Source organism: Lepisma saccharinum, chromosome 2 (genome assembly GCF_977018435.1).
Source record: "Lepisma saccharinum chromosome 2, izLepSacc3.1, whole genome shotgun sequence".
Lineage (NCBI taxonomy): Eukaryota > Metazoa > Arthropoda > Insecta > Zygentoma > Lepismatidae > Lepisma > Lepisma saccharinum.
In genome coordinates, this window is record NC_139230.1 from 202,304,531 (window position 1) to 202,318,058 (window position 13,528).

The 13,528-nt window shown below is 37.6% G+C and overlaps 1 protein-coding gene across 1 annotated transcript in view; it reads right to left on the reverse strand.

Moving 5' to 3' along the window:
• Positions 1-13,528, reverse strand: part of LOC145981016 (glycine receptor subunit alpha-2-like) — a 358,476-nt gene that overhangs the window by 537 nt on the left and 344,411 nt on the right. Inside the window, exon 10 of the mRNA XM_083114116.1 lies at positions 11,839-12,032. Within this exon, the coding sequence (XP_082970242.1) occupies positions 11,841-12,032 (192 nt within the window). The 3' untranslated portion in view covers positions 11,839-11,840. The remainder of the gene's footprint in view (positions 1-11,838; positions 12,033-13,528) is intronic.

A 13,528-nucleotide genomic window follows, 5' to 3' on the forward strand; every position in this document is an offset into this window, starting at 1 on the left:
CATGTGGAGGAATAAAACAGGCGATAGATAAATAATAAATGAGAGTAGGGAGTGACCCAATATCAATTGGAATTTCTAAATATTAATAATTCGCGAGATGTGGTAAATTTTTAAGTTTTACTAAAAGGGAATTTTTTAATGTTCCTCTTAAGGAAAACTCATTTTTTAATGATTCATTAGTTATGCCCAGAACTCGCGCCATGGACGCCGAACTTGCTACTTTTATTAGGGAACAAATCGAAGCAGCCGTCTCCCCACTTAAGGAAATTATTCAGGAACAAAGTGAAGAAATTAAGCAACAAAGTGAAGAAATTAAGCAACAAAGTGAAGAAATTAAGCAACAAAGTGAAGAAATTAAGCAACAAAGTGAAGAAATTAAGCAACAAAATGAAAAAATTGGGGAATTAGAAAATAGGCTGCAAAAGCAAATTGACAATGAAAACGAAAATATCAAAGGGATTGAAAGTGACATAAATGACATGCATGAGAATATTGCGGGAAAGGGCGATAATCCAGGCGTAAATGGGAAGCTTGATGTTATTGATAATTCAGTGAAGGAATTAAAATCAGAATTAACGAAGCAAGGGGAGACCAATGAAGAAATTCAAACAAAAGTAACCATCTTGGAAGAAAGCCATAGTAGTCAGAGTAAACATTTATTGGAACTTGCAAGTGAAATTGAACAAATAGATGGGGGAATACGCGAATGTTTTCAGTTACTAAATCAAATTGAAAAACCAAAGGAGACAAAAGATTCTCCGCTAATGAATCCTCAAGTACAGGTGCCTGAAGTCGATAACGACACTGCTCACAAGTCAACATGTGGATGCAGAAGGGATCATATTGATAGTAAATACGAGACTATTAATAACAGGGATGTTCCTCAGTCCCGTGCGGTAACTAATCAAAGGGTTCGCTGCGAGGAAACACGAAACAGCTTTTGCACGTCAAGAAGGGGACAAGTGTCTTTCAGTGACGATGAGGAGTCTGTTCTTGATGCACCTTGCGGTAAGAATTCCGGAGGGCAACTTTCCCACAATCATAAGATTATTAAATATGGAGACCTACAGCGATTCCCAAAGTACAGCGCGGCGCGCACAGATTATCTCGCATCTCAGTTCCTGCAGGACCTCGAAGAGTCATTCGAGTTATTGGGTGTTCCTGAGTCCGAGTATTTAAGATACATACCACTACTTTTGCGGGGGGTAGCAAAAAATTGGTACCTTCAGGTCAAGCACAGCATTGTGAACTATAAAACATTCAAATCAATGTTTCTTGCCACTTATCAATCCGATTCGTGGAAATCGACTTTCCTGGCCAATGTAATGAGCGCTCGTTACCAGAGAGAAAGCGGAAAAAGCATGCTGAGTTACTTCTGGTCACAGATTCATCTCCTTAACAACATTCAACCGGACATGTCTGACCAGCAGAAAACTGTGCTTGTGGCCAATCAAATGCCTAATAAAGTGAGAGAGGCTTTATTGGTTCATCCGTACATAAGTTTGGAAATGGCGGCAGAAATTGTGTCGAGATTCGATGCAATTTATCATCAGAATGAGGGTGGAAGATATAAAGCAAACGATAGGGATAGAAATTTCAAGGACAATAAGGAGAAGGGAGACCGGGTCTATGGAACCAGGCAAATAAACGTAAGGACGTCAAAACCGCAAAGGGGCGCTGGTCCGGTGGCAGGTAGTCGTCCTTCAAGCCCTCCAGTCAATTCACGCTTTCCACCTTATAACATGGCCAGCAGAGAGCGGAGAGAGCAAAACAATGCTAGACAATGGGGTAGGAATTTCGGAGACAGACAGTCTGATCGTAATTTCAGAGGAACCGAAGGACAGAATAGATGGACTTCGCAAAGACGATATGACGATTTGCAGCAGCGAGGACAGTACGAGGGGCTCCCAAGAGAGCGGCGACCCATTTCCCCACAGAGAAATAACGAGGCGGCTCGCGGTAGTGGTTATAGCCACAGGCAAGGCACCGGGAACGCACCTAGACCCCCTTTTTCTCAACCCGCAGCTGGTGGGCCACTGACTGACCAGGATTCTACCGGAAATGGGCCTTTAAACTACCAAGGGACCCTTCCATTTCAGTCATAATGGAGGGGCCAACACATTTGAGACAAGGGGGCTACGCAAATGATTATGAATGTGATGAAGAAACTCACATTAAGCAAGCGATCATAAATTATCCAGAAATAGCCCATGTTTGTCAAATAGACTTTGGTTTTTATGACGATTTAATGCAAGACGAAGAAAAATATACTCAGAATAATATGTCGTTACCTGTGAATATCAGGGAGCGGTTAAAGCATAGCACGTTTGTTTGGGTGGAAATAAATGGAAACAAATACCGTTCACTTCTAGATACTGGTTGTAATATTTGTCTTATGGCCGAATCAATCTGGAGGCAGATTACATCGGAAGTGACACATCCCATCTTACGGCCGGTGGAGGGCGTAATTTTAGTGGATTATAGTGGAAAACGCAAACAAAAAACTTTAGGAAAAGTGACCATGGAAATTATCATCGCAGAACATTCCATGCAGGTTCAATTTTTAATAGTCAAAGAGTTGCCAGTTGGAATCCTATTAGGCTTAGACTTGCTTTATAACCTGGACGCCACGCTTGACCTAAAACATAAAGAGCTGCTTATAGACACTGAACAGGGCAGGCAAGTAGTGCCATTATTACCGCTACCTTTTGTTAAGACAGGGGGTGGGGAAGAAAGTGAGCTGAACGTTGATCATCTTTATGGCTGCAATATGAATCAACAAGAAGACACGGTGGCTAGCAGAGAAGCGATGTGGGAGAAAGTAAGGGAAGCTGAAATTTTAAACTCGGATGAACAAATGCAGTTATTTCAATTGTTACTGGAATTTAAGGACTTGTTTGACGAAAAACCAGGGCTATGCACTAAATACACCCATAAAATTGAGGTTGACACCGACCAACCTATCGTTTCCAAACCTTATCCGATACCTTACCATTATAAGCAACAAGTAAGGGAACACTTAGACAAGTTGTTGCAGTGGGACATAATAGAAGCCAGTGAATCTTCACATCATAATCCGCTTGTGGTTATTCCAAAATCTGATAAAACTCTACGCATATGTGTCGATATGCGGGGTGTTAATGTTCACCAAAAGATCATGCAAGCCCCTAATATTCAAATAGAAGAAGCGTTACAGGGATTTCAAGGGAAGAAGTATATAACAACGGTTGATCTTAATTGCGGATTTCATCAGATTGGCCTTACTGAGGACTCAAAGCAGTATACTGCGTTCAGTTTTGAGGGAAAATCTTATCAATATAAGAGACTTGTGTTCGGATCCTGCAATGGAACTCAAGCGTTTAATGCAGCCATGCAAAAGTGCTTAGGTAACAGCCTTTCAGAACAGGTAATCATCTATGTGGATGATCTTTGTATTAGAACAGAGACTTTTCAGGAGCACTTACGGAATTTACGCATTGTATTTAACAAATTGCGTGACGCGCACATGACAGTGAAACTGAAAAAACATTTTTTTGTAAAAAACAGATGAATTATTTAGGCCACCTGATTGACCAACAGGGAATACATATTCACCCTGACAGAGTACGCGCCATTGAGCAGCTCCCAAGGCCAAAAAACCTGAAACAGATACAACGAGTGATCGGAGCGTTCTCCTGGCTGAGAAAGTTCGTTCCGTATTTCGCAGAGTTATGCAAGCCACTTACCGATCTCTTGAAAAAGGGTAAGGGGTGGCAATGGGGTGAAACCGAAGAAAACAGTTTTATCCGGATGAAGGAAGTAATAGCTGCAAATGTGACGCTGCATCATCCCAACATGAATGAAAAGTTTTACATCCAGTGCGATGCTTCAACAATTGGAGTAGGGGGATACTTATTTCAGAGGGTAAATGGTGAAAAGAGGGTTATCTACTTTGCCAGTAGAACATTAAGGCCCTATGAAGTTAATTATACTATCACGGAGCTCGAATGCCTAAGTATAATATTCTGTATTTCCAAGTTCAGATCGTTTGTAGCTGGAACTAAGTTTACCGTCATATGCGATCACCGTGCACTTCAATGGTTAAATTCATCCAAGGATTGGAATTCACGTCTAACGCGTTGGTCGTTACAGCTGCAAGGTCACAGTTTTGATGTCGAGTATTGTCGGGGAAGTGATAACCAACTCGCGGACCTACTCTCACGAAGTTTCGAGGAAGCAGAGCCCGAAAAAATCACTGTTCACCATGTAAACACATTCAAGAATGAAATGTTGGAGGTGCCCAGAGAGGTTCTGGCCTCAGAACAACGCAAAGATCCCAATTTGCTGCCAATCATTGAATTTTTAGAAGGCGCAACCGAGGGGGGCGCCACACATGGTAGAAACTGGATGAAGTTCTATGCATTACAGAATGATATTCTTGTGACACGAGATTTTCACTTCTCTCAGGAATGGAAAGTGTGTGTCCCCTGTACGTTAACTCCACTGATCATGCGAACATATCACGATAACTTAGGTCATTTTGGGTTCGAAAAAATGATAAGGAGGATTATGAAGACGTATTATTGGAAGGGGATGAGAAGGCATGTCAGGGAATATGTGAACGACTGTGAGGCCTGCCAACGAACAAAAGACAATACTCATCCGCCGAGACAAAATCTGAGGGCACACGACATGGCGTCGCCCGAGATGGTGGTGTGCATCGATATCCAAGGCCCTCTTGTAAGGGGAAGGCGGGGAGAAAAGTTCCTTCTCACTGTGCAGAATGTGAAAACCAGGTATTTAACTGCATACCCATTACGCAGCTGTAACACGGAGAGCATCCTTCGTAAACTGACGCATGATTATTTCATGCATCTTGGTATCCCGCACAAAGTAATTAGTGATAACGCCACCCAATTTAAGGCAAAAAAGTTTGTGGAGACTTTGGCTTCGTATGGGGTGAAAATAGGTTACACGCCCTTATATAATCCGAGCAGCAACCTGGTGGAAAGAGTGCATAAAGAACTTAATCGGCTCATGAGGATATTTTGCAAGGAGGCCCACAAGGATTGGCCAGAATATGTCCCCACGATAGTCAATCTCTTGAATGGGAGCATTCATTACAGCTTAGGCTTTGCACCTAGTGAACTGCAATTAAACTCTCCGTTGGACAAGGCCGTGAGAGATCACTTTAACATATCCCAGTCTGAGGAGATGAAGTGGAAGGAGAAATTGTACATGGCGGTAGTCAGAGCCACAGAAATTCGAAACAAAAAGAATTCCAGGCAAAACCAAGCTTGGGCTCACAGACCTGAGGTACAAGAGCGTGAGCTCGTCTTCCTGCAGACTCACTACTTGAGTAGCTTGCTGGATCAAAGGATCAAAAAATACTGTGAGACCTACGAAGGACCTTACTTTTGCTTGCAGCAAGAAACTCCAAATACGTTCACATTACTCGACTGCGTTACAGGAAAAGTTCGTGACAACCAGCATGTCAGTCACATGAAGATTTGGAATTGTTCAATTAGGAAAAGGCAATTTTATTTGAAGAAAATCAAAGAAATGAGACCTGATTTGTTTCCTTCCCAAGTGGCGGAAGATTAATTAAGCGTGAATAAGAGCAGTTAATGTGCACTACAGAAATATGTGTATTGAGATGTAAAATGTCATAAAATGTTAGTTAATAATTTATTTTATGTGCTAATTGCGTTATTTTACCAGTGAAATTAATTAAATGTTTATGTGTTCCGTTCAAGTTATATTTAGTGAGTGATTAAGGTGTCTTGTTCAATTCATTAGTGAGCGTACGTGAGAGTGTCGTAATGTGTTTAATGAGTAAAAATTATCTAAAATACGTCAGTTTATACGATGAGTGAAGATTTAATTAATACTAAAGAAATTCGTATAACAGTCTATTAAAGTGGTGACCCGTAATCCAACAGTATGATAATTAAACGCTGTGAAAAAGGAAATATTCATTACATAAATAAATGAACTTCGATTAAAAGTTAAGAAATGTATGCACATTTTCATTTTATAAAGCTCAAGTAATGTGAAAAATTTTGTGCTGTGACATTCAGGTGAAATTTAAGTTTAAAGTGAGACGACGTGATGTGACATGGTTAAGAAGCAAGAGGGTTATATAATTGTGCCCGCCAGGAAGGCAATGAGTTTTATTTTATTGAGTCCGCCACAGAGCGATGAGATTTATTTAATTGTATCCGCCAATGAGCGATGAAGTTTTTATATTGTGTCCGCCAATGAGCGATGAAGTTATTTTATTGAGTCCGCCAGAGAGCGTAGAGATTATATTTTATTAGTTTCGCCAAGACAGCGATTACTTTTTGCGTCCGCCAGAGAGCCATGATTTTTTTAAATGGTTCCGCCAGGAAGGCGATGAGTTTTACTTTATTGTGTCCGCCAATGAGCGATGAAGTTATTGTATTAAGTCCGCCAATGAGCGATGAAGTTGGTTTTATTAGTACCGCCAGAGTGCGAGTAATTATTATTATTGTGTCCGCCAGAGAGCGAAGAATTTTATTATTGTGTCCGCCAGGAAGGCGATGGGTTTATTTTGTGTGCGAGTTCCGCTGGTAGGAGCGTTGCTAAGTAGAAGGGATATTTTACTAGAGTAGGGGGGACATACGACGATTTTTGTTTCAGGATGAACGAGTTACATGCTGAAATGTGCTTCAATTATAATGTCACAAATGGAAAATTATATTATTAGTCAATTTGAACAGTGCACAATGTCATAAGATAAATGTAATTTGTTTTACTTTGCTTGAGATATGCTCGGCAGTGAAATTTAAAAGTTGGAATTATTTTATAGTTACTTATATGCAGCGTCAATTAATGCAAATTCACTTTTTAAAATTAGATTAAGAAGGTCTAGGGTCCACCAATAAATTTGTCAGTCGTTACAAAGGTTATATTAATTTAAAGATTCGGGAGAAGAAAGGTGCTGGATACATTGGTAAGAAAAAGGCAAGGAAGAAGAGAGGGAGGGTCTTTTAGCAACCATCCCTCGCAGGTCAATGTTTTTCTTTCTCTCACAACGCACTCGTACTCACAGCACATGACAAGGAAATGATTATTAGTTGTTAAAAATATATATAACGCAGTTGGTACGTACTATATCACTAGTAAATGTTTAAGATTATTATATAATTAGTTACTTTCTTTTATATTTGTGATGTTTATTATTATTTTATTATTGTGTGTGTAAAGAAATAGCACGGTCCTAGAAGGCCAGGTTTATGGCTTTTCAGGCAAAAGAGGAGAAGTTTCTGTCCCTCCCCCTGAAGGGTAGGAATGGTCAGTCAGCTGGGGTGGCCGGAGTGAAGGTCACAGCGACAAAAAAAAAAAAGGGGATGTCTACCCTAGGGACACAGTTTCTTTCAAGAACATCTGGCTCGAAGGATAGCATTCTTGCGCCAAGTGTCATAGTTAAATATAATCAAAGTATATTTTAAGTGTCATATTATTTTAATTTTTCAATATAAGGATATTCATATTTAGATTTTTAATTTTAAGGAATTATGTGAGAACATCTCTTCTGATCTAGTTAACTATACTTAGGGTTGCAACAAGTGTCATTTGTTTTTGTTTATAATTCAGATCGATTTTCTAGGAGTTGTGAAAGGAACAGGTTTTTCACTGGCGACCAGGCTATTGTATTCTATAAATTTGTAAAATAGGAAAGAAGGTAATCAGTAAGTCGGTCAGTAAAAGAGAGAGAGGAGATTCCAGATAGAAGGTAATTTAATTTAGTATTTTGATTTGGAAATAAATAATAAGGGTTATTCTAGAAAATAGTTAGTAGTAGCTAGAAGTTTCAGTAGTGCTATAGTTATTAGTTTATAAACAAGTATCGATAGGGGTTGCTTAGAGTAATTTTTATTGCTTGAGTATTACTTCATATCTTTATTGGAATGCATATTGTATTCATTGCATTTGTATTACAAGTATTAAGTATGTAGGCTATAGGAATAGATCATAAGATTATGTTAGACATTTGTATTCAAACTAACTTTGCCTATGCTGCAAGTGAGCATCCACTTTCTAACACGTTTCTTAAAGCATGAGCTGCACGTGATTAATTACTAATTGGTGAGAGAGAGAAGGTGAAGTAAGAAAGATAAATTTATTCTTAGGTCGAATGATTGAAGGATCAAATGATCAAGAGAATTTTATAGAGTTTTATGACAATTAAGTTAGCATATTAGTTTCCATATTCATTTCAAAGTACCATTTCTTATATATAAGAAAATGAGTTGATGTGTGTTTACACTTGATATTTATAACACTTAATTTGTGTGTGTGAGGATGTTGCGAAATTTAGTCCGTAAGATGATTTACGTAACTTTTTTTGATTAATAAATGCACATATGTGTTATTACTTGCAAACTAGGGAAGTACAGATTCTAAGTTATAAGTACTGAAAAAATATTCTGAGTGATGTGTACACACATATTTCTAACAGATACTATTGTCCTCGTATCTATGAGAATTTAGTTATGGGTCAATTTATAAAAAAAAAAAATAGGTATTTTCTTCGAAGTAATGGATGGTAGAAAGAGGTTTTTAGTTCTAAGTTATGTATACTTTTTCCAGTACTCTTGATAAACTTGTGAATAACATAATATTAAGGTGTGATTTTGGGTTATTGCCTGAGAAAGATTACAATTGTTTCAGTACGAATAACAAGCAACAATTATGATATTTGAGATTTTATCTGCGTGGTAATGTGTACTTATTCTGCTATCAGCATATTTTATGTTTTTCAGTAGTAGTTTAAAAACTTAAATTTGAGTGTAGGTAAAGTGTTAAGTATGTGCTGGAATAAATTTATTTAGGAAGAAAATTTATTAATGATGGTCACGGTAAATTTGCAAACTTGTCTTTTTACGTATTTTGTTTACTTATTATAAATGAAAAACTATACATATAAAAGTGACGATCGCAAACTTATGTAATAAAAATGAACTAATCACATTAACATGTTGATAGGCCAATACGAGATCATACTATTGACGTATTTATACTTTGTAAATCTATTTTATACTGATGATATTCTAAGGTAAAAAGTATTTACATATTGTCATGTTTTGGCATTTTGTTCTTAAGTTTCTATGAAGAATCATATAAAAATCTAATTAACAGAAAGAAAAAAAGTATTTTACTGATAGATTATGTCTTGAAAATATGAGTATTATGTCAACTTTTAACTCATGAAAAAATGACATCTTGAACTCTTGTCTGTTTATTATGTTCAATATCATCATTCTAATCAATTTCAAAATAAATATGTTTTCTGGTAGTTTCAAAAGTGAAACCTAAGTAGAAGTTTGTTTATTTTAAATTCTAGGGGTATGAGATGAGTAAATAAGGTAAGCGGTGTATGTGTATGAGAATCAATACCTGTGTTCTTGTGTTCATGAGGTGATTGAGTTCAAAATGTTTTAATTTCATTTTAGTATATTCAAATGTCCCATATGTTATGCTTAGAATTTACTGATGTTAGGTCAACGTTGAAATTTCATTTGCTTATTAGTGTATTTTATTGATCTTTTTCTTTATGTTTACGTGTATGAGGTATTATAAAAATGGGTTATAAGAATCTGTCTAATTTATCATCATGATGGTCAGATGATTACAAGACAATTATCTGTATACAATTCGTATTCACGTTGCTTCTTTTATTCAACATTTATTCATGTACTTTTCAGGTTCCAAAATGACCATTTATAAAGTAAGGAAATATAATATATTGCTAATAGAGTTCACCATTATCATATTATTAATATACTTGATATGGTCATATCATTCATATTTTGATTTTCAATAAATATATTCGAGTGGATAATTCTCTACTAAGTGTAATCATGATACGTGTAATAACATTATCTCTCTATGTGTGAACGGTAGAAGTAAGATGTATGTGTATAATATATCCTGCAATTTTTGGAAAAATGAAGTAAATGAAAACGATTATTTTCGTAATGCATGGTGATGAAGTATTTAGGATAGACAATTATTGACATTAAATGTGATTAAGCGCTTTCTAAACAAACACTAAGTGAAGTGATGGTGATAGAACATTTCATCGGAGACAATCTGAACATTTCGCCAAGGAGATGAACTCTCATCAGTGGTGCGAAAGAAATCACGTGTCCCTTACCCACACATCCAGTTAATCGACATGCCGTGGTGTAATTTGTGAAAAGCTTCCAGAAGTTCCCCATAGACTCAAAGTGACAAAAGAGTTGTTTCCTCTGTAGACACCCGAGAACACCAAAACTTTATGAAGTCCAAACCCAGTGACGTTTGGCATTCCAGATAGAAAGAAGAGAGAATAACCCATCCTTCTTTCCTTCCCATCCCAACGATTTGCGAAGACATCGGCAGTTATTAATCCTTGTTAACCGAGAAGACAAATATACCCTTCAACCTTATTAAGTCAAATTTACCCAACCTTATGAAGAAAGAAGAAGATGTCATGGTGTGACAGAACTTAATGGACAAAAGTCCAGCTGAACTATATACAGGGTGTCCACCAAGTGAATGAACAAAGTTTAGTGTGATTATATACAGGGTGTTCGACTAGTGAAAGACAGTTTCATCTTATCATATACAGGGTGTTCCACTAGTGAAGGACAAATGATGAAAAATTTCTTCACAAGTTCAGAAATTTTTCCCCGGGGGAACGGGAATATATAGCAATTCTATGTTGCTCAAAGTTGAGAATACTTTCCTTCGGAAAGTTGGGAACTATGTTTCTTCCTGTGTGGGCTCTTCTCTCCCCAGCCAGGGAGGGACCAGGACGAAGGAATGGGAGAAGTGACAAATGAGCCAGCCCTGTTTCCCTTCGACTGGACACGGTCCATCGTCGCCGAACTAATTTATGTAACATGTGGCAGAAACTGTAGGATCCAGGGAATGACCAGGAGATGCTGTTCTCACGGTTTGGTCAAAACGACGCCGGACAATCTGATTGGGCCAGGGGGACACGTGATCCACCAAAACCTACAGTTTTGGGGAAATAGTTTTGAGGAGAGGACAGTGTGCGATTAGGCTCGAAAAGGAACATTATCCTCCAAAGTGCGTGACGAGACTTGGAATAGAGAGTGCGCCAGTAATTTACACGGTAGAGTGTGTGCATAAGAGTTCGAACCCGGGACAGTATTGTGCTATAAGTATACAGTCGTGTGTGGCGATAAGCGCCAATCATGTGTAACAAGTGTATCCTTTTGCTTGTGTAAGTATGTTAGGTTTATGTCTCTATTAATTAAATATGTTAAAATCTATATTTGTTTCCCTTATCTGCAAGAGGTAGATATTAAGAATCTGATCATTGGTAACTGCAACGGGTAAACAAGACCAGGTAACGTTAGGTCGAGCTCTTGGCTCATAAATCCCCCTATCTTCCCTGGCCGAATCCTGGAACGGACCGTTGCTAACCCACCAAATCTGTTATAACAACTTGCATTGCACTGCTAGCATACAACAGTCTTTAACCTAGTTAACATTTACTTCGGTCATCTCCTCATCACCTACAGTCCTGGTGGTCCAGTGGTAGGGTATCTGCCTTCCTCACAGTAGAACCGGGTTCGATTCCCTTCATAAAGAGCCTCTGTGGTTCTCACAGCCTCCAGTAATATGAGTACTTGGGAGCAACATCGGGAGTCGTGGTGCTGATCACATCCCCTATTGTGCATAAACTGGACTTAAAATAAGGAACCTAGAAAAAACTTTATTTCATCATCATCATCATCATATGAAAGATCCACTCTCAAAACATCGACCACCACTTACTTTATATACATTATTTAAATATGATAAAAAATAAATATATACCTCTAAAACAATTCGATGAAGACACTCCAGTATATGAAATTGAAGAGGCTGAACGTGACCGGGAAAAATACACGGGAGAAACGGTCTACAAAAATGGCGTGATCCCTACACGCCTGATGTTCAGCAGACATTACTGGCCTTGGTCTCTGTGGAGGCAAGATGTCTTCAATGGTCGGCACTGCGTTTTCTGCTGCCTGAAAAATAAATGAATTGATTTTCCTCATGCGAATATGAAAATAATCAAATGGATTTTATTGTACACCCAGGCAAACTCAGAAGGGAATTTGTGAACAAAGATGTTGTTTATTGTATTTACAGTAATAAATGACAGTCAGGGTTATCTTACTTTGTTGATAATTGATTTTATTGTTTATTGATTTGGTTTATTTTACTTTGCTTTTCTGCCACTTTTGGCTAATTGCGAAGATGGGGATGAGTGTTGATATGAAGAAATTGATGAATGGACACACACAAACACCCATGTACAGGCCGAAATTCGAACCAAGGCCCCTAGTAAGTGTCAAGTTAGCAACCAGGAAACACTCAAATACGGGAAATATACCTAAAAGTGATTTGGGTTTAACCAGGGTAGATAAAAATGAAGAAAATCATTCTTGATGATTTTATATTTAAATCGATTTATTTTTATTTTTTAAAAAAACTCGCTTAAAGTTGCTTGTGTGTTTTTTGGCACCAAACATATATGTTTTTTACAGAAATGCTATTTCTAGAAAACGGCCTTGTAAAATATTTGAACAGTTTTATAAAGCAAATAAAAAATTGCATGTAAATATAAATTTTTCTGTTTCTGATACTGCATACATAAACCTACTATCGTAATGTTTGTTGAGTGTGTTAATGAAACTATGATAATTTCAGTAAATTTTCGTACAGAGAAAATAAACATTCTGGATGTACTCTATAATTGTAACTTTTTATTATTGTAGCCAAGGGCACCCGCACCGAGGGACCAGGGAGGGGGACACACACTACGTTCCTCTAAAGGCCCAGTTGCCACATGACCAGTTTTCCCGAAAAAACAGGCGACCATTTGTTTCGATGTGCTTCGAGCGCGAACAACTTTTGTTGAATTGGGTTCATCTTGAAACACCCATACAGTCGACTGCTGTTTACGTTCCGGCTCATATGCATATATCCCTGATTCGTCACCTGTTACAATCTGATATACGTCTTTTGAAGCACCACGATTGTATTTATTGAGCATTTGTTTGCACCAATTGACGCGAGCGTCTTTTTGAGTTTTTGTCAAATTGTGTGGGATCCAACGAGAACATACCTTTCTCACAGCTAAATGATCATGTATGTTACGTACCCAAAAGGACCAAGTAATGTGAATAGTTTGCCAAAGACGAATAGAGATGGCAGCACCAGGCGTGCAAGGTTAAGAATTGGCATAATATATGTGAATAATTTTATAAATAAGAACAAAGCAAATTGGAAAGATGAAAAACAATAGAATATATTATAAGAAGACAAAGAATAAATATGAAAGAAGTAAATTAATATATATATTTTATAAATCAAATCAGTGATCACATGTAAGTTAATATGAAAATTAAGGAAGTCAAAGCACTGATACAAGTTTGTGTCTTTGAACAGATATTGCATCTGTATGATTGATTTACCATTCCTATAGGGGAAATTTTGTTTACATCAGTGGCGAGCGCGT